The sequence below is a fragment of the Xiphophorus hellerii genome, chromosome 7 (assembly GCF_003331165.1).
Source record: "Xiphophorus hellerii strain 12219 chromosome 7, Xiphophorus_hellerii-4.1, whole genome shotgun sequence".
Taxonomy (NCBI): domain Eukaryota; kingdom Metazoa; phylum Chordata; class Actinopteri; order Cyprinodontiformes; family Poeciliidae; genus Xiphophorus; species Xiphophorus hellerii.
Genome location: NC_045678.1, coordinates 31944922 through 31966250, shown reverse-complemented (window position 1 = coordinate 31966250; position 21329 = coordinate 31944922). Strand labels below are relative to the sequence as shown.

The following is a 21329-nucleotide window of genomic DNA, read 5'->3' as shown; positions in this document are numbered from 1 at the left end:
GATAAATCCAGTTTGGGCTTTTAGCTGAGCTGTGGAGGTTTTGCTCGTTTCATGTGTGAAAGTAAACACGACCATCTGTGTGACGCATTCACTGGACTGCAGCCGGTTCTGACCCAGAGGACGCCTCGCCGGCCCAAACAGACCGGGCGACTCTCTGTGGTTCCCACAGGTCAGCGGGTCGCGAGTTCACCTCGGATGGAACCTGAAACCTGAAAACGGGTCGGCCCATCGGGTCACAGACAGCTGATTAAGCGACTGCAGCGCGTTCAGAACAGAGACCCGGTTCATCCGTGTTCTGCTGTCTGAGGCCCATTACTCACCGCGCCGGTTTCCTGCTCTGTTATGGTGTTGCTAGGCAACCAGCTGTGAGGGGAAAACATGATGATCAGCAGCTGGACCGACCCGCCAGAACCCTGAAGACAGAACCATGAAGAAAACTCAGAGACTGATTTAATGTTTTATAGTTTAAAGTTCAGGAGTTAAAATGTTACTTAGAAACAAACAGCAGCAGCAGCAGCACTAGTAGTAATAAGACTACTAGTAATAGGACTAGTAGTACTACTACTATAGTAGTAGTGTAGTACTACTATAGTAGTACTATAGTATTTAGTATAGTTTCTAGTTTCCTCTCTCACTCGTTGCTGTTTTTCTGGAGGTTTTCTGTGTTTTTGTCAGTTTCGGTTCAGAACTAAAACTGTTTCAGTGTCAGATTTCTGTTAACTCTCTGACCTTTGACCTGTGAATTAAAATGCTCCTAACCTGAAGCACAACCATATTTTTCATCTCTCAGTGAAACGACTTGTTGGAGTTAAACTGGTTTTTCTGTTTTTGTGACAAGCTGAGGTTAAATGTTCCTGATGCTCATATCAGAGCGAAACCAAGTTTAAATCAAAAGAAAAGAAAAGAGAGAAGCAGCACAAAGTCTGAAGGATTTTCCTGAGGTCTCGGAGAGGAGCTGAAGTTCTAGATCAGGTTCTAGATCAGGTTCTAGATCTCTTTCTGTTCTGTGTTTTATGGTTAAACAATCTGCTGATGGTTCAGGTTCAAACACATGAAGACAGTTTCAACAATCCAGACGAGACGAGAGGAAGGAGAATCGTCTCTGTTTCTGCTCCGGATCCAACAGATTTACGGATAGAAATATTTATTAGTAAAAGATAAAACAGTTTCTGATGAATCCAACAGAACCGGCGCAGCAGCGTCAACGGCCAGCTTCCTGAGGTTTGGTTTGATGGAAGAGGCGAAGTGCTGAGGCGTTTCTGCTGTCTGGTTCTCAGGAGCAAAAGTTAAAGTTTCACAATTAAGAAAATATCACAGAATCAGAGAGGAGAACCTGAGATATTCAGAAGGTTTGAAGGAACAATATAGATGAATATCATCAACATAGAAATGATAAAACACATGAAAAAAGTTGTATTATTTGTCCTCCAGGGAAATTTTCAAAATAAATGCAATGAGTTCTGATACTGAGCCCTGAGGTACTCCACTGACATCACCAGGTTTACAGAAACACCTCATGTTCTCCCAGAGAGACGGGAGATCACCTCCACCCCCCACCATGATGCTGCCACCGCCTGCAGCTGCAGATCCTCCAACATTCCCCCATCAGATCTGATTTTCAGTTTCAGCCTCAGAGCTCTGCTGCTCCCAGCAGAGGGAACATGTTGACCAAACAGAACCAATATTTCATGTCTGATGTTTATGTCTGCAGATGTTAATGTTGCACTGACAGCAGCTACAATCGATGATATGATTGTTTTCTCGTCGTCCAAGCAGGTAAAACGTTTCCTGGGCCTCAGGTGGGGATCTCGGTTTGGGAAAGAAACATCACACAGAGTCGGTGTTTATTCTGCTCCCAAATAAAAGCTTCCGCATAACGACACGATTCATCCAGCCTGGAAGGACGTTAGCGCTGGAACAAACGGCTCAGCAGCTGCCCAGGAAAATCTGTGTGTGGTTCCACCAGCTCTTATTTCCACTCAAGCATCAATCAGTGAGAGATGAATGACTGGCTTCATTTGCACCAAATTTGATGAAGAAAGCATTAATAGTAATAAAATCCATATTAGAAGCTAAACTAACAGCTTTTATTACATTTCTCAATGAAGTGTCAGGTCAGCAGGCAGCGCGCCACCAATCATCTTCCTGAGCGAAACGTCGAGCGTTCAGACGACTGGCCACAAAAAACATTCCTAGTTAGTTAAAGGCTAATAGAATAAAATAAATTAAAGGCTAACAGAAAAATAAACCAGTTAAAACTGAAACATCAAAGCAGTTCAATAAATTATGGAAAGTGGAAAATTGTGTTTTGGTGAGTTTGTTTGTTAGAGCAGCTGTAAGGAGTTTGTATAAAGTTTATCTGTGAAGAATAACCCTACAGCACCATGAAAAATAAGTACACCCCTACAGACACACACAGCTTGAGCACAAATATCACATCCAGGTGGATCCAGGCTGCTGGCTCATGTGAGCGAAATGAACGATTTATATTTTGTTTGCATTAATGCTTTCCTGAGGTTAATGGGGGAACAGAAGTGGCGAGGCGGAACCTTTGTTTGGGGAGCGTTGCTTCCAGGTCGGTTTTGGGCGCACTTCCTGTTTGACTCAGACGCAACATGGATGCTAAAGGCAGCGCTGGGTCGTCATCGCTCTCCTGTTTCATTATTCCTCAGGTCAGCTCAGCATAAAAACACACCAGAGCAGGGGTCTCAAACTCCAGTCCTCGAGGGCCGCAGTCCTGCAACTTTTAGATGAGCCTCTGCTGAACCACCTGAATAGAATAATTAGGTCATTAAGGTTCTGGAGAACTGATCTACACAAGGAGGAGGTCATTAAGCCATTTCATTCCAGGGTTTTGTACCTGTGGCACATCTAAAAACTGCAGGACTGCGGCCCTCCAGGCCTGGAGTTTGAGACCCCTGCACCAGAGCTTCTCTGTAAGATGTTTTCCTATTTATCAGTAGGTGGCGCTGTGGCGCGGTTTCTCTTCACCTTCCTGCTAACAGCGTTATTTTTTATCAGCCGAGGTTCAGGATTAACTCGTTTTAAAAGTTTTTGAGTAATATTCCGTTTCTATTATTTAGTGACTCATAAAGTAGCTGAGAGTAAAGTGAGCTAGAGAAACTATTCTTTGTTCAGTAAGCGTGGGAATTCAGAGGTTAAAGTTGGAATAATGTCATTTTAATTTTATATTTGTCTTGTAATTTGATCATTAAGTCAAAGTCAGTCAGAGCTTTAAAAACTGTAAATTGTGTTAACCAGGATTAATAAAGTGAAGGATGGTAATGTGTTCAAGTTGATTATTACTTCTGAGAAAAGTAAACAAAATTTAGGGAAGAAAATAGCATAAAGCATTGACATTGCACACTGTAAAAAGTTAGTTGGTTAAATAAATGGGACGTTGGAGGCAGCGCTCCGGTCGCATGTAGAAACTATTAAAACCGTTAATTTACAACCGTATAATTCATCCAGTCATTTTGCTCTGAGTTGGGTTTGTAAAGCTGAGCCAACGTAGAAATCAGCAGCCCTCTGACAGCGGCCATCTTGGCCAAACGGTCGTCATGGTCGCAGTATGTGGTGCAGACTGTCAGGCTCTGACCTCTCAACCTTTGGCCTCCATTTTCCTCTTTCAGACACAAATAAGGAAAATTCTCAAATCTCTTTGGTCGACGTTTTTATTCATTTTTAATTTTAGTGATATAAAACAGAGTTTATGTGAATTAAAGGCCAAAACGCATAAAAATCCATTTGGTTTCCCAGAAATCCCGTTATGTGTAGCTGAGGCTTCGTCAGCATGAAGACGCCAGGCTAACCACCAGGAATCAGTTGCCATGGTAACAGGACGTCCCGTTTCCTGGACCCCTGAAAGAACATGAAGCCACATGAAAATGATTAAGAGATCAGTGGACTCAAACCGGGCCTCTGGACCTCACTGCCTGTCCTGTAAAAATGTAGAGTAAAAAATTCAGCTGAGAATAATTGTCTGTTTTCCACTGAAGTCGGCGTGTGAAGAGAACCGGGAGGCGTGTGAGCGTCCAGCAGGGATGAATTATGGCGTTTTTGCAGAGAGGTCGGGTCCAGAAGTCCAGAGGTCTGCAGAGGGTCAAACTGTTTTCCTCTGGTCACATGACGGCGGCCATGTTCCTCATCAGGAGAGCGCGGTTCTGATCAGCACTGAAATCCTTCCTGTGGATTTTATTTCCAGATTGCGGGTCGGTTCTGCTGCTCCGGCGCCGGACAGAACTTCAGAACCGCTTCAGAGGAAGTTCAGGTTTTAATTTAACATTTCTAACATGGAACCAGAGCTTTAAAACAAAATAACTTTATGTGCAGCATTTTTAATGACTAAATAAAAACTAAAAACCAATCAGCATAAGCAGCTTCAAAAATGAACAGGTCAAAGGTCAGATATGAGCCAGGAGCCTGTTGATTGGTGCAGAAAGTTTGTATTTGAGGCTCAGATATAATAATCTAGAGATACAGATTTACATTTAATATTTAAACATTTTAATATGAAATCTGACGCCAGTCGTCAAGATGCAGTTTAACTTTACCTGAGACGTTTAAGGTGAGCTCCCCCGTCTGTTGCTAAGCAACGCATCAAACCGTCGATGCCTGGCGATCAGCTGTGGGCCAAATCTCCTCCTTCGATTAAAGTTCTGCTGAACCCGGGACGTCTCTCCATGAGACGCAACCAAACTTTGGAGCGACGCCATCTTGGATGCGTTTTTAGCGACGCCATCTTGGATGCGTTTTACCAGAGCTCAGTAAAACTCACTGAGGTCGATGTAGTTAAAGTTCCTCCAATTGTCATGAAATGGTGGTGTATGGTGGTGAGGAAAACGCAGCAGGCTCAGGATGAGATGAGATATGGTGGTTTAATAATAATCCAGGAAATAAACACAGCCCAAAAACGGTCCCAAAGCTGGGCAGCACAGCCGAACTGAAGCCAGGGCTCGACGCCGGTAGCAACCGGTAAACGAGGGACAAGAAAACAGACTGGGCACCTGGAACGAACAAACGCCAAGAGCGGCAAATACCGACAAGGGCCCGACCAAGACACAGAGACACAGGTGACACTAAATACACAAGAGGTAATCAGGGAACGAGACACACCTGGGAGTAATCAAAAGGAAGATAGGACAACACAGAGACCCAGGAAACTTGAAATAAATACACAGAAACACATAGATCACAACACCAATCTTTTTTTTTCTGCTCCTTTTCTCTGATGACGATCAGAACCTTACGACGAACAAAAGTTGTTTTACCATTTTTAAAAGAAGTTCCAGGTAAATAAATGAAATTACTATTCAGATTAAAACAGAAACTTCAGAGTAAAATATATCTTAGAAGTGCCAACAGATCCTAGTACCGTATTTTCCAGACTATAAGCGCCTCACTACAAGCCGCAGGTCTCTCCGCCGCTCTGGGTTTTCCTCAAGGGCCCAGCAGAGGGCAGCATCCTAATAATCTGCTGTTAAAGACGCAGCCCTCCGTCTCCAACGCCGAACCATGGATTCGTTCACGCTGAGTTTACTGCAGCGGCTCTTTTCCCCTCCTGTCCTGCCACATCGATAACCTTCAACTTAAAAGCTGCATCATATGAACGTCTTCCTGTTGTTTCCATGGTGAGAGGAAATGAGTTTGAATACATTTCTCCGTCGTTCCTGCTGCTAGCATGAGCTTGTTCTAAATGAAAATCAGCGCTTTCTTCTTTGATTTCTAATTTTGACTTCCAATGATTCACTTCCTGCTGCAGAGCCCCCTGGTGGTGGAAGAAAAATCCACAGGAAAGCTACAAACCGCCTGGTTCAAAACGTGGGAAAAAAGTAGCGTCTCATAGTCCGGAAAATACGGTAATCTTTTTTCTTCTTGTGAAGAAGTCCAGGTTTAAACTTCAAATAACAAAGTTAAAATCTTTAGAAAGCAGTTTATTTTAGGGAAAAACAGAGCAAGCAAACATTTTTCAGTTTTTTGTCTTAAAGTGATACTAATATGTAGAAACAGGCACCTTCAGAAAACAATACATTAAAATGCCTCTTTTAGGTGAAAACAGATTTTAACGTCACATTTCCTCCTGATTATTATTTATTTTATGTACTGAGATAAACGGGCTGAGATCGATAAATTAAATGTTGGGATGGAGTCGCTGCCGTTCTCGTTTTGATGTCTCAGAAATCATTTAACCCGTCATGACCGTCCGTCGCTAAATGTTTTTATTTTCACTAAAATCCCTGAGTGAACTTTGGTTTCCAATTTTAATAATGTAAACAGGAAGAAGAACGAAGATTCATCATAAAGCCGAAGCTTCCAGCTTCAGATTTACTGATTCTGGATCGAGACGAATCGTCACCTCTGAGCTTCCCGAGATTCAACTTCCTGCCTAGTCAAAGGCCTGTGAACCAGCCACAGATCCAGTGAGGAAGAGGAGGATGAAGGCTGCCTCTTCATTTCCTGCGGCGGTGAAACCATCTGGACGTTCAGACGCTGGAAGCTGCAGCTGAATACGAAGTGAAGCTGCAGCTCAGGAAACGATGCCTGAGATTTTCTGAATAAAACATTTTATAACATTTATAAACTTTCTAAACTCGGAAGGCAGAAGCAGGTTGTAGCAAAACGTTGTTAATCTGGACACAAACCAGGGGAATAATAATAAATATCACACTTTAAATATCCTCAGAAGGTCATAAATAGCTTCAGTTTCAGTTTAATTTGTCAAATTTCTGAAAAATAAAATCAGGTTCTGATGAAGTTCTTCTGCAGCACGGTTTGGGTCCAAACCGCCTCCAGGACCTGTTCTGGTTCTCTGACTGGAGCAGAGATGATTTCTGTGATGAGAACTCCTGATGCCTGGGATCTCCGCCTCCACAGAAACGTCCTGGTTCTGGTCCGGTCCGGTCCAGTGTGGTTGGTTCCCCTCCGGAGGACCGGGCTTCCTCCCACGTCTGCCTAGAACCAGACAGTCGGAACCAAACGTCCGCCAACGATCCAGGAACAGTCTGGGGTCACCAACGTCCTTATCCGCTCTGATGCTACTGACCTGATCAATGATTGGCCAGCAGAAACTGAACAACCGGCGCTGGCCAATGAGAAGGAGGCTAATGACTAGCATTAGCATTGGATAGGCTAATGACTAGCAAGCCAAGGGAGGCATGCTGGATTGCCTACTTACTCTGCTGACTATTAGCATAGACATGCTAGCTTTAGATTTGGATAACCTAGCATTAGCACTGCCTGGGCTAATGTTAGCCTTGAACAGGCTAACAACTAGCATGTCTAGTCTGGCCTGTCGTAACTGACTTTTTTTCTTTATTCAACACTAAAAGCAGAATGTTTTAACCTGGTTTGTTTTTTGTGGAACATGCTAATAACATTCTGTATTGAACATTTAACTGATCAAATAAACGTTTCATCAATCACAAGCTAGGCTATAAATATTCTGCTTTTAGTGTAGAATAATATAATAGTTCATGTTTGAGGAGTCTGAGAGTTGAAGTTTGTAAACTGGAACAGTTAAAGATAATTGGTTGTGATCATAATCACAATAAATGAGTAGAAATTAATTTTTCATAACTTAAGGTTGTGAAACATTATTTTCCCAATCAGAAGCCAACTTCAGCTCCGTTTTATACATCATGTTTATGATTCGTGTCACGTTGGATTACAGTAAACTGTCATCAAGGCAGCTGATATATGATGTTACAGATTCTGCATATCAATGATAAATGTGTTTTGTTTCTAACATTAGCATAACCAATGCTAATGCTAGCCTATCTGTGCTAATGGACAGTGGAGGAAATAGGCGATCCATTGGTTTACCAACCAAGGCATGCTAGCATAGCCTACCCAAAGCTAATGCTAGCTAGTAGCGTTCTTCTCATTTTCCAGAGCTGGTTGGTCTCCTCAGTCAGATCAGTAGCTAGCTTCAGTGGATATAACATCCTGGAGAAACGAAGTGGCCGACTGGACAGGAGTCTGAATTTTGGTGCTGAAACTGTAAAATAAAAATAACAATAAATTGTCTCAGAGATCAGGAAATGTTGACATGATCACAGAAAACCTGAGATCATGTCAGGAGACGGGAGATGAAAATGCAATACTGAATCAGTGAAGGAGCTACAGTCTCTGCTCAGGTGTTCCCCCTCTGGGTCACCTGGTTTCCAGAGCAACAGTTGATGGCTTCCTCCGTTAGCCGTCCTGAAGGTGCTGAACCCCCAGCAGATCTTCTCTGTGTTAACTGGGTCAGAACCGGCCGGACGTTTTCACCGGCTGGCTGTGAGCTGTTGGAGGTTGCTACGGGACGTTCCCTGAAACAAGAAGAAACTATTTTTACAGCCTGTTTCCTCTCCAGGGATAAACTCTAGAAGCTGTTTCTGTTTCTCCTTCATCGGCTGCTTGGAGGCAGTTTGTGGTCCGAACGGCGATTTATTTGTTCCTCCCTCCTCATCCTGATCAAAGCCAGCGGTTCCACTTCTAAGGATCTTTACAGATAAACACTGAAAATGTGATCATTACACGTGTAGGAGGCAGAAGTACAGGCGGCTTTTATGTCGCAGTGGGAGGTGCCACCAGAACCAGCAGAACCCAAACGGCTCCGGATCCACCTGGATGATCCAACACATCCATCAGCTCAGCAGGAATCTGGTAGAGAGGAACATGGAGGCTCCAGGGGGTTAGCCAGGCCCGGTGGCATTGGGGGGCATTGCCCACCCACAGAGTCAGCCGTGCCCCCCTGGACTGGAAGCTGTTTGTTGTTTTTACCTCAGAGTGGCCAAATCTGTTCTTCCTATATCGATTTGATACAGTAGGGGCTTCTGCACTTCCCATATCTGTGTCCTCTGTCACTGTCTTCAGCAGTTTAAACTCTTTAATCCGTTATTAACACGTCGTAACCTGTTTTTCCGAGCCGCCTTTAAACGCAAAATGAGCGCTACGACGCTCACGCTGAGTTTACACCTGTGGGCAGAAGGAGACCTGCTGCTGGGCAGAGCAGCTCAGGTTTGTTAGAATCATGGCAGCAAACCAGAAAAACGCAAAGAACTTGGCAGTTTCCCCCAAACTAACAGAGTGAGTTCAGTAAAGCTGTTGGATACAGCTAATGTTAGCTAAAAGATGACTAGCTAATGTTAGCTAAAAGATGACTAGATAACTAGCTAATGTTAGCTAAAAGATGACTAGATAACTAGCTAATGTTAGCTAAAAGATGACTAGATAACTAGCTAATGTTAGCTAAAAGAGGACTAGCTAATGTTAGCTAAAAGATGACTTGCTAATGTTAGCTAAAAGATGACTAGATAACTAGCTAATGTTAGCTAAAAGATGACTAGATAACTAGCTAATGTTGGCTAAAAGATGACTAGCTAATGTTAGCTAAAAGAGGACTAGCTAATGTTAGCTAAAAGATGACTAGCTAATGTTAGCTAAAAGATGCCTAGATAACTAGCTAATGTTAGCTAAAAGAGGACTAGCTAATGTTAGCTAAAAGATGACTTGCTAATGTTAGCTAAAAGAGGACTAGCTAATGTTAGCTAAAAGATGGCTAGCTAATGTTAGCTAAAAGAGGACTAGCTAATACCAATACAGCACCTTAAGCTTGTTAACTAGTAGCCTGTAGGCTACTGATGTTGTTGTCTACGTTCAGCTACGTAGATTCATTTTGTTAAACTCATCTGGAGCCAGGCTTGTTGTTAGCACAACGCCAGGACAGACAGACTGCTGGAAAGGGTCAAAGGTCACCTCAAGACTACATGAAGTCCTTATCCTTAAGATAATAATGAAATAATTTAAAAAATAAAACTAATTAAAATAAATCTTTAAAAACATTTTTAAATTGTTTTTGCTTAAAATGAAGAAATATAAATAAAATACATAGAATTGAAAAATACTAATTAAAAGATAAAAGTGAAGATTATTCCCAAGTGGAAAACATGTTGGACGTCTGATCAGCTCAGAGCACCATCTCTGTCTCTCCAGGTCAAAGGTCATGACCCTGAACCAGTATGGCTGAGAGTCTGTTCTGTCTAGAAACAAGATGGCTGCCGGGCTGAGGTTAGAGGTTATCATGGGGTGTACTTAGATTTCCTCTTTCTGTGAAAACATTCCAGTTTTACTTGTTGGAAACAGAAATGAGGAGCAGATGATCGCAGCAGCGGAGAAACGTTGGCTTATAAAATCTGTTTGCCAGCTGCGGTTCGTCCCAGAAATCCTTTGGTTTCCCTCCACAGTCCGGTTCTGACGGGCCGCTCCGTACCTGGACCTCCACCTGGACCCGGTTCCAGCCCACCGGGCCCAATGTGACGCTCCAACATCGACACGCTCAGTCATAAAGAGAAGAACCAAAATCTGCAGAAAACCTCAGAAATGCTGGCAGGCGTTAAATGAAAACATCAAAGCTCGGGCAGAGGTTGTTTGTTCCTCCTGCGGTTCTGTTCGACCCAACCCGAACTGCGTGATGTCATCAACTTATTGTCAGAGACGTCAGCCTGCAGATTTAACCCGAAGACAAGAACAAAACTCTCAGTAATGAATGATTTGATTGATTATAGATCAGGATCACCGATCTGGACACATTGTGCTTTGAAATCCTTTTTCCCTCTAAATCCTCCAGTTGTGGTCTAGTCAAAGCTGACCTTCCATATTTTGGTTTGATCTCAGGCTCCTCTTTGACCTTTGACCTCAGCTGTATCTGAGAGCAACTCGTTTTGGTGCCGTGTCTTTAAATGCAAATGAGACACTTCAGACTCCGCCCCCTCCAGGTCACAGAGCGTTTCAAGCCCGGTCGGCCATTTTTGTAGTTTGTTAGCAGAGCTATGACAATGTAGCGGCACAGAAACTTTTTACTGATTAAAACGTTTGTAGCTGGAGCTTCCAGGCGGACATGTTGGAGCCACAACACGACTGAACACGTCTGGTAAACGAAGCCGGTGAGAATGCTGCAGCGTTCAGCCAAGAAGCAAAGTCGACTTTTCCCCACTGATGTCAGAACATTTACAACTAAATCTGGACTTTAACTACAGAAAATCATTAAAAATGGTGCATTCACAAAGCTGGTCAGCTGGAGGTCTGTGACTTTGTTTAGCATTTCTGCAGCCAAAACTTTAATGCAACAGTTCAAAACTAATATGGAATACTTAACCGGTTGGAAAACATGAAAAAACAGAAAATAAAACTTTCTACTCAGCATCAGGAGAAACTAGTTTTTAATTTTCTGCTCTCCCAGAGACTCCAGGCTCACAGCCAGATGGACTTAAGGGACGAAAAGTTTATTTTTCCTGACTTGTTGCCTTTAAAAAGTCAAGTTTGAACTTTATACTCATTCGCAGGTGAACGCTGCAGGAGACGATGCACTGCTGCATCCTGGCCGGGTCCAACCAGAACCAGAACAGGTGAGAGACAGAGCAGCATGATGAGGAACCATGAGGTGAAGGAGACGCTGCCGGAACCGCGGCTCTGATAACGTGATATTATTTATAGACAGATCATCAGTCAGTGTGAGACAATAAACCCAATAAAAGCCGAGTTCATTCACACTCGGTTCTGGATCAGGTTCTGAATCCAGCTGAAACAAATCAGAGGAAGTTTCTGAGACTCTGAAGGACATGAGGCGGTTCTGGTCCAAACCGTCCAGACTGACCGGGAACTCCGCCAGAGACGGAGTCTTCATCCAGCGAACCGGGCCTGAAAGGCCGCTCAGCGAAGAAGAAGCCAGTGGAACCGTTTGGACGTAATGACCGTCCATACATCTGGAAGACGATTGGACCATCCTAACTGAAGAGTGGTGGTGGCAGCATGATGCTGTGGGGCTGTTTTACTGCAGGAGGTACCGGTCCGCTTCAGAATCCTGATGGAATCCAGAGGAAAGAGGATTATGTGGAAACACTGAAGCAACATCTGAAGAAATCATGAGGAAGTTAAAACTCCGAAGGACGATGAGCTTCACATCCAGAGGTTCTACAAACCCGACCCGGTTCTACCGGTTCTGTCAGGAGGAATGAACCAGAACTCCAGCAAATTACAGGGAGAAAGGTCAGGAAGAAAACCCAGAACATCTGACCCAAATCAGACAGTTTAAGACAATCATCCAAAGGTATGTAAACTTCTGAATTCAGAGAAACTCAACTGAAAATGTTCTTCCTGATTTTTCTGACTTTGAGCGAATAGAAATAATCTGAAGCCAGCGAAGTTTGGTTCTGATTGAACACAGAGCAAATGGGTTTTTTACAGGGTGTATGTAAACTTGTGGTTCCTCAGATGTTTCTGGGTGAAGGATCGTCAGTCTGAGCCGGGCTCTGCAGCGGAGTTTGCTTTTTAACGAGGCTCTTCGGGGAAATCGGCCGGGCTCTGCGGCCCGTCACGTGGTGAACACATATTTCCAGAACCGCTCTGGTTTGGAAACCAGTCCGTTCCCTGGCTTGTTTTTTCCCATGGCCGGCCGACGAAGGCTGCTGCTCCTCTTCCTACATGGAAACAAGCAACCACACCTTCGCCTCGCCCACTGCGACTCACACAGGAACACTTCTTCTCTGATTTAACAACGGTAAAGCGCAATGTGACTGAAATACGGTTTGTACCAGCGACGGCCATAACCGTCCGTCTGGCTCCCGTTCAGGGTGAGAGACGGGAAGTCTCTCCAGCTCCTGATGCATCACGTCTCCCTCTGGTTCTGCCAGCTGCAGCCACACAGAGCCGCCCCCCCCGCTCCTCGGCTTGCTTTCTGACTCACCAACGTTCCTGAACAATGGCCGCCATTGAAGGCTCTTTAACGGACAGCCTGCGTCTATTAGCCGGCAGCCATGGCGACGCCACAGCAACTCGGACATGCCGATGGTAGATTCATGCCAACATGGTGCTGAGATGGAAACGATGGCGCATCGTGGTCCAAACATGAAGGAGAAGAACAGGAAGTTTCAGAGTAAAACGCCGCTGAACATCAACTCAACGCTACTCGACCTCTGACCTCCAAAACTGCTCCAAAAGCAGGAAGTGGACTACAGCGCAGGGCATTCTGGGCAAATACAACCAAAGCTAACATGTTAGCCTAACGCTAGCAGCAGAAATGGCTCCTGGTCTTCAGCCAAAGACTAAAGAGAAAAATCTGACGCCTCCATCTTGTTTCCATCTGGTGAAGAAGGAAGTTGCTCTCAGTGTCTTCAGAGGTTTCTGTGTCGTTTCCTTCAGTGGTTCTTGGTGCAGTGCCCCCACAGGCCAGGAGGGGAACAGGTTGGTTTGACTCAGAGCCACAGCAGTTGGAGGTGGAGCAGATGGTGAAGTTCTGGTTCCAGTAGAACCAGGTTGACCGGACCATCAGGAGGAACAGGACTTCAGCTGGATCCTGGTGGGGCCCTGGGCCCCAGGGGGCCTCTGGCAGGGTGGTGACTTTATGCCCTGGTTTGCTAAGTAGCGTAGTCCAACCAGATCTCTCTGGATGGATGAATCAGTTTCACATCTATTTGTTGAGTGAAATAAACACAAATGAAACATCCGCGGAACAAAAACGTTTTACTGCTGCAGCTTTCACTGTCTGAGCGGCAGCCATATTGGATTTTGAGCTTGTTGATGGTCAGATGTGACTTCCTAAATCAGATTTCAGGAATCGCTCCAGCTCACTTTTCAAACATGCAAGTTGAAAATTTCACCTTTGAAATGATGAATAAAAGAACCAGACCTTCAAAATAAAACAGGAACAGAAAGTGGAGCTAAATGAAAACCCTGCAACAGTAACTCCAAGCGGTGAAACGTGAAGCTGTGAGTGGAGCAGTGGATGATTTAGAGGTAGGGAGTTTAGCTCTGCAGCTGCCTGGAAGATGTTTATGAGCTGACTCACCCAGAGCGTTGACTTTTCCATCCCGCTCTCAGAGCCGTGTTTACCTTGAGAACATATAATTTCCATGATTTGGTAGAAATGAGTAAGCGTGTTTCACATCTGCGAGTAATTTCTGCTCACCAGGCGAACAGTCCTGCTGCGTTCGGAGCCAGCGCAGCGTCACGCAGAGGAGGCAGGAAGTCAGATTACAGGACGGAGCAGCGAACCGCGATCCTGGACAACATGTCATCGCCCCGAGTCGCTGCTGATGCTTCATGAGCTGAGGAAGGTGACCTTTAACCTCCACTGGTCTGCAGCAGGAGAACTAGTGGAGCTGCAATTAAACACAGATCAACAAAATCAGCAACATCTTCAATTCAAAAGCCCCTTTGCTGCTAAATTACTGAATGAACAGATATTTGAGCTGAACAACAAAAATATTTCTAGTTTTTAATCTGTTTCAATCTGTAGTTTCTTCATCAGGATGCAGCAAAACCTTTTTCTATCCATTCATCTTTCCAAATTTTCACGAAACCCTGATTATTCATAGAGCTTCTTTAGAGAAGAAGACGCTAACATTAGCATTAGCTGCTACTGTGGATGCTAACACTAGCATTAGCTGCTACTGTGAATGCTAACATTATCATTAGTAGCCACTGTGGGCGCTGATGTTAGCATTAGCTACTACTGTGGATGCGGACATTAGCATTAGCTGCTACTGTGGGCGCTGATGTTAGCATTAGCTGCTACTGTGGATGCTAACACTAGCATTAGCTGCTACTGTGAATGCTAACATTATCATTAGCTGCTACTGTGGGCGATGACGTTAGCATTAGCTGCCACTGTGGATACTGACATTAGCATTAGCTGCTACTGTGGATGCTGACATTAGCATTAGCTGCTACATGGCTAAAAGCTGTCAGACTGACTCCACATGGGCTTTTTACAAGTTTTATTTATTAACTTATTTTACTTCTTGGTGGTTTCTGGGACGGACCGGCTGATGGGACGTCTCCGTCTCCGTCTCTGTCCCTGACATGTCAGACTCTCTGAGAATCAGTGAAGCTCTTAGTTTCTTCTTCATGGTTTAGTTGAATGGGGAGACGTGTTAAACAAGTAAAACTGTGGCTAGTTGGTAGATGAGACTTTAACCACTCAAGACAATTTAAAGACAATAAAACGGGACAGAAACATTTCATGTTCCTAACATTCAGTCCTGCTAGCAGCAATGTCTGAAATGATTCCTGAATGATTTTTATTGAAGATTTTTCCTGTAATGATGTCGATGGAGCTGCTTTAGTCTCAGGGTTCTGAGTACAAACCCTGGTGGTTCTGGTGATTTGGTGGTTCTGGTGATTTTGTGGCAGTGAAACCTTTAAAGTGCCTATTGGTGGGAGTCTGATGTGTTTATAGAAAGAGTCTGATGTTATGAAGAGATAGAATATAAAATGAAACTGACGTTTCCAGATTGTTTCTGTTTCACACTAAAACACAAAATCTTTGACAGAATCTATTTTTTCCTGATCCGTCCAGAACGGATCAGCTTTCCTCTGTAAGCTCTTTGTCTTCTGTTCCAAACATCTTACAGTAAAAACTGCATTAATGGCCAGATGTGTTTCACAGCTGTTGGTTTCCCAGTAAAACGGGGGATTCCCATTAAAGAGCTGCTGCTGCAGTAAAAACCGAACCAGAACCAGAGCAGAACCGGTTCTGGTTCTGCTCTGGTTTTGCAGGGAGGACTCGGATCAGGACAGTAAAGATTCGCTCTGATTGGTGACGAAAAAACACTTGAGACGCATTTCAGAGTCACATCCTGAGGATTAAAGCTCCTCACAGTGAGAGCATTAAACTGCAGAGTGTTTTTATTCTGCATCAGGGGCCCAAAGTGGGTCCTGGAGGCCCGGAGTCCTGCAGGTTCTAGTTCTGTCCCCAGTACCAACAACCTTTTCAGCAGGTCAACGTTGTTCTTAGGCCTCTAACGAGCCGTCATTGGATCCAGGTGAGTTAAACCAGGGAGAGACTAAAACACGCAAGATGCCGGAACCTCAGGGGCCTCAGGGGCCACTTTGGGCCTCTGACCTACATGCTCTCTACATTTCTGCTTGTTTTTGGATCAATTCACGCTTGCACTGTAAAAAAAAACCTATCTGAACATCCAACATCCATCCAACATCCATCCAACATCCATCCAACATGGATGATTGCTGGTGACACACTGAGTCGGTCCATCTGCCTGAGAAAAACTGTAAAATGTCCTTAACTCCAATAAGGTGGAAGAAAACAAAATGAATGTTGCTAACATCAACTGTACTCTTTGAATTTTTATCTCTTTTAACGCCACCCTTAGTTTCTTTTAATCAGGAGACTTGAATATTATTCATTTTATTTTAATTTTGAGACATTATTTTTCCTCCGTTCCACCTGAATTACATCTGACGTCATTCAGAGATCATCCTCCTGATTCTTTTTTTTTCAATCAAAATCTCGATTTTTGGGGTATTTTTTGGCTTTAGAAAAATTACCTAGATAATTTGCAATCTTTTTCCTCATTAAATCCTGTCAAAATTCTAAATAAAGAAGGAAAAAATAACCATCAAACAGACAGGACACAAATATTTTTATTCTTTAAAGAACTTAAATACGTTCCCATCGATCGCAGATGATTTTACAGGAACTCAGGAGTTAGCTTCGCTTAAGCTCAATGGTTTTCACCATTTTTGCAGAAAATTTGCAATAAGCTCTGATGTTCATCCATGAGTATTAATGTTTACACCACCCACCGTCTCCATGGCAGCGCGCCTGAATCCAGCTAACATCCATCCAGGTGACAATGTTTTTGTTTGGGTTTGTTCATAAAGCTTCATCCAACATGCTGAGCGAAACCCTGACGTCAGTCGCTGAAGCCACCATGGCTTGGTCCAGCAGTGGTTGCCATGGAGACCGGACACCGACTGAAGGACAGTCTGTTAAACGGAGCAATCAGGGTGAGAATGGATAGGGAGAGAAGCAGAGGAAAAGACCGAGAGCTGGAGAGAAAACAATCCAGGAAAACTTCGTCCAGAACATTTAGTTTTTATTACTACTTAGAAATTGTGGAGTACTTATTACTTTTACAAAATTGGAACATACTTAGAAAGTCCAGACGATACCTACTCACTTTAACTTTAGCTATCCATAACAGGGATTAGCACTAGGACTACCAGGATTTTGAGAAATTCCTATCTCTACCAAGAGGGGCCAGATTGGGTATCTTCCTAGAGCTACCGAGAGAGGGCCAAACTGGGTTATTAGCATCCAAATGTGGCCAAACTGACGACTCTGAATGGTCTAATTAGCATCCCTGTAGATGAGCAGGGGGGAGGAGAGCCAAACTCACTACATCAACTTTCACGCTGATTGTCCTTGGAACAGGATAGTAATGGCCTTATTTACATAACAAAGGCGCCTCTTCACACCCTCTCTTGGAGGGCCAAACTGGCCCCTCTCTGGTACCTGGACGAAGATTCCCATTTTAGGAATCTTTGGTAGTTCTAGTGTTAGAACAAATTTACAATCCAGAAAAATTACCTAGCAACTCAGAACCGGAATTATCAACATTATTATTGTCTTTCTTCTTTTGCTCTTTCTTTGGTTTATTTTTGTTTGAATTTCCTTTTTAATTCATGTAAGTCACTTTGAATTGCCTTGTTGCTGAAGTTTGTTATATAAATAAAATTACTTTCCCTTACCTTTTTGTTCTGGTTGGGAGTCTGCAGATGTTCCCGCTGCTGTTTGGTCTCCAACATCAGAATCAGAATCTGCTTCATTCCCTCCAGATCAGAAAAACTCTGTTTCAGTTCTGCACCTGATTACACCATGTTACCGCAAAGAACTCTGGGAAAATTACACCATGTTACCGCAAAGAACTCTGGGAAAATTACACCATGTTACCGCAAAGAACTCTGGGAAAATTACACCATGTTACCGCAAAGGACTCTGGGAAAATTACACCATGTTACCGCAAAGAACTCTGGGAAAATTACACCGTGATACTGCAGACTGGCAAAGCAGTCTGGGAAACTTCTGGCTCTCTGTAGTTTAAATTCCAGGTGAACGGGTGAAGCTAACCAGGCGCTGCTCTTGGCTTATTTTGGGAATTTTACACCAATTTAACAGTAAAATACAGAAGCTGTTGAGTAATCTTACTGCTATTTTCACACATAAACAGTTTATCCAGCAGAGCAACATCGCCAACCAGGTCAGTCATTGTTTTTGGTTAAAAAAAATTTCACATGCTAAAAAAATTCCTGGCAGGTGAAACAACATGAAATGAATAAAAACAACACGTCTACGGCTGACTGTGAAATTAAATTATGTTCAAAATGACTGAATTCTTTGACTGGACAGAGGATTTGCATGGTGGTGCAGCTGGTCGCTGAGTTTCTGCAGATAGGCGGCGTCCAGCGCCGTAACTGTCGTCTCTGAAGTGAGGAGGTTCGTTTTTCAGAAGTTTGGGTGATTTATCGCCTCAGCTCTCTTTCAGAACTAAAAACACAGAATCACTAACAGCTACAGTCCAGGAGGCTCTGCTAGCTAACCCAATGAAACCTAAAGTCCAGCTGCCAAACTGAGCTGGAGTGGAAACGATTAAACATCATTAAATGTGAAACAGCAACATGAAGCATTCAGTAAAACAGCGTATGCTAACCGTTACTGAGCACAAAGACCACACAGATGAGACACAAAATTCAGTTTAATAGCATGAAAAGCTAACACTGCTGCCCACTGCTAAGCTAACACTGCTGCCCTCTGCTAAGCTAACACTGCTGCCTTCTGCTAAGCTAACACTGCTGCCCACTGCTAAGCTAACACTGCTGCCCTCTGCTAAGCTAACACTGCTGCCCACTGCTAAGCTAACAATGCTGCCCACTGCTAAGCTAACACTGCTGCCCTCTGCTAAGCTAACACTGCTGCCCTCTGCTAAGCTAACACTGCTGCCCACTGCTAAGCTAACACTGCTGCCTTCTGCTAAGCTAACACTGCTGCCCACTGCTAAGCTAACACTGCTGCCCTCTGCTAAGCTAACACTGCTGCCTTCTGCTAAGCTAACACTGCTGCCCTCTGCTAGGCTAACACTCCCAACCAATCTCTGTTGTGGCAATAGATTTAAAGTGAGGAAAGCAGCAGTTTATTAATTAACTAGTAATGATTGTAACAACATTAATATTCTTGTTAACTAGCTTAACATGATGTATTGGCTTAGATTAACTGATCATCAGTTAGCTAACCTGCAGAAAGATCATTAGCATACAGTTAGCTTCGTATGTGGTTAGCTTGGAGAGCCGTAGGGTTCTCTCTGGGTACTCTGGGTTCCTCAGTCCATAAACATGACCGTTACGTTAATTGACCTCCAGATTACCTTTGGTATGAGTGAGTGTGTCATGGTTGTTCTTCCTGTAGCTGTGCTTACGTTGACGATACAGATGTGTAAACTGGAATAACAAAAATAAATTTACTTAATGGAAAAAAGTCAAATTGGAAATAAACGTTAGGATGAGATGGTTTCTTCTGAGTCTATCAAAATTAGTGAGTGAACACTTTTTTGCGTCACACTAGTCATGTGATCAACAGGATGTTGCTACTGCTGGAAAACATGAAGAAGAGAGTGACAGGAAGTGGCTGGAGGATGATGGCGCCATGTTTTTAATTTAATCACATGAACAAAGTTATTCACATGTGATTTTAGAAGCTGCTGGGTGACATGTAGCCTGCTGTTTCCATGACGACCACATGAGGTTCAGTCGTCATGGCAACGGACAGAAATCATCAGTAACCTGTTAGCTTGTTAGCACTAACTGGATTATTTTAACTTTGTCATGATTTCTGCCACTGTTACGCTTCACAGGCAGCTGTTAGGAGAAACACGGTTACCTCCAGCTGGTTCTGGTCTGGTACCGGGTTCTGATGTTCTGGTCTGGTACCGGGTTCTGATGTTCTGGTCTGGTACCAGGTCCTGATGATCTGGGCTGGTACCGGGTTCTGATGTTCTGGTCTGGTACCAGGTCCTGATGATCTGGGCTGGTACCAGGTCCTGATGTTCTGCTCTGGTACCGGGTTCTGATGTTCTGGTCTGGTACCAGTGGCGTGTTTTCAGCTCCTCTGCCTTTATCAGCCTGATTCCTGGACCTTTTCTGGTTGTGGTTCTGGTTCTGGTCTTCTTCTTTCCTCCGGCCGTTTGAACCGGTTCTGTTTCTGTAGCTCTATAGATCTGCGCAGATGGAAGTAATAAAGAAAGAACAGAGCGGTTCTGTGTGGGTGAAGGCCTGAAGCGGTTCTGTCCTGGTCTCACGGCCGGAGCTCCGGGAAAACATGAAGCGGATTCAGGAGGAACTGGAGCGCCGCAGCTCTCTGCTGCTCGCTGCTCTTTTATCTGGTTTGATGTTTCTGGCCAGAGGACAGAAAGTTTCTTGTTTTCCGTCATCTGGTGGTTTCGTAAGCGTCCTCAGCTGCTCTGTCGGTTTCAGCCGGGAGTTTTCAGGTTGTAGGATTCAGAATCAGAAACAGATTTCTGTTCAAATTACTATAAACGTGTTATGTGAAATAAAAAAACAGATTTCATGTGTTTGTGTTTTGTGGACATATTAATTTAGAGATGATCAAACTTCCTCTGCATTTGGGTTTCATGATCTGAACTTTTGTTACAATCAAAACCAAAGTTCAGTCCTTCAGTGTTGAAACTCAGAAAATCAGTGTTTCCATGGCAACAGCATGTCAAAGTGCTGAAGCTGCAGCCTTTAATGGTCTGAGCGCGAAAACACAAACTCATCACTTCCAGAATCAGTTCATCCACATCTACAGGTCAGGGGTCAAAGGTCACGGTCAGGCAGGTCCACATTAGGACCGAGAGAAAGAAAACTAAAACATCCTCAGGTCAGAAGTGAACATGAGCCGAACATTCAGATCGACGGAGGGCACGACCTCTGACCCATGACCTAATGGAAGGTCCTAATCGTGACCTATTGACCCTGTCAGTGACATGATGCCATTAACAGAGTTGCTCTCAATCTGGACGGACATCAGAGCTGGTTCTGAAGGTCCAGATGTTGTGGGACCTTCCCCAGAAAAGGTAGTAGCCGCTCCATTGCTAACAAATCAGCAACTTTCTTGTTACATTTAGAAAAATTGCAGACAAAATTATTGGTATCGACCAGAAATCTGCAATCGGTGCAGCTGCAATTTTTACCCCATGAATATTTCAAAGGTTTCCGTCGTTCTGCTCCAGCTTCCATCTGATTTTTGCAGCAAATCGTTTAATTTCCAGCAGAATCAGAACAGAAATCAGATGAAATGAATCCTCAGTTTGAAGTTTCTCTGAGCGGTTCTGATGAAGCGGGCCCCATCAGGGCCCAGTCAGCAGCAGCCAATCAGCAGCCAGCTCTGCCTGCTTGGGTCCAGTCATGTGACCCGGAGTTTAAATCCAGACTGACGGCGCCGAGCCAACAGAAGCCTCGAGACGACGGCCGACCTCACCTGGCAACACTTCCTG

General features: G+C 44.0%; 1 protein-coding gene across 4 annotated transcripts; it reads right to left on the bottom strand.

Annotated features, from left to right (window-relative positions):
• Positions 1-4429: 4429 nt before the first annotated feature.
• LOC116722861 (uncharacterized) lies at positions 4430-20531 on the bottom strand. Of its 4 annotated transcripts, none has more exons than XR_004339847.1 (4): positions 17533-18193; positions 13946-16767; positions 8156-8309; positions 4430-7996 (listed from the first exon to the last, which is right to left on the bottom strand). XR_004339847.1 is itself a non-coding variant. In XM_032567221.1 (3 exons), exons 1-3 carry the CDS (start codon positions 20262-20264, stop codon positions 16655-16657), a joined length of 744 nt encoding a protein of 247 aa, XP_032423112.1. In that variant the 5' UTR covers positions 20265-20531; the 3' UTR covers positions 16409-16654. The 4 variants fall into 4 exon arrangements, 1 of the variants encoding a protein (XP_032423112.1); XR_004339848.1 differs by having other exon boundaries at positions 4430-8309; positions 13946-14138; positions 16585-16767; XR_004339846.1 differs by having other exon boundaries at positions 4430-8309.
• Between the last annotated feature and the right edge of the window lie 798 nt (positions 20532-21329).

Bases quoted from the DNA above. Each gene is read 5' to 3' on its own strand.
- LOC116722861 (XM_032567221.1), bottom strand. From the start codon at position 20,264: ATGACGGAAAACAAGAAACTTTCTGTCCTCTGGCCAGAAACATCAAAC. The intron at 17,614-19,714 runs GTAACCGTGTTT...TCTGATCTGGAG, and splicing joins CAGACCAGAACCAGCTGGAG to GGAATGAAGCAGATTCTGAT. The intron at 16,768-17,532 runs GTAAGGGAAAGT...TCCGTTTAACAG, and splicing joins CTCCCAACCAGAACAAAAAG to ACTGTCCTTCAGTCGGTGTC.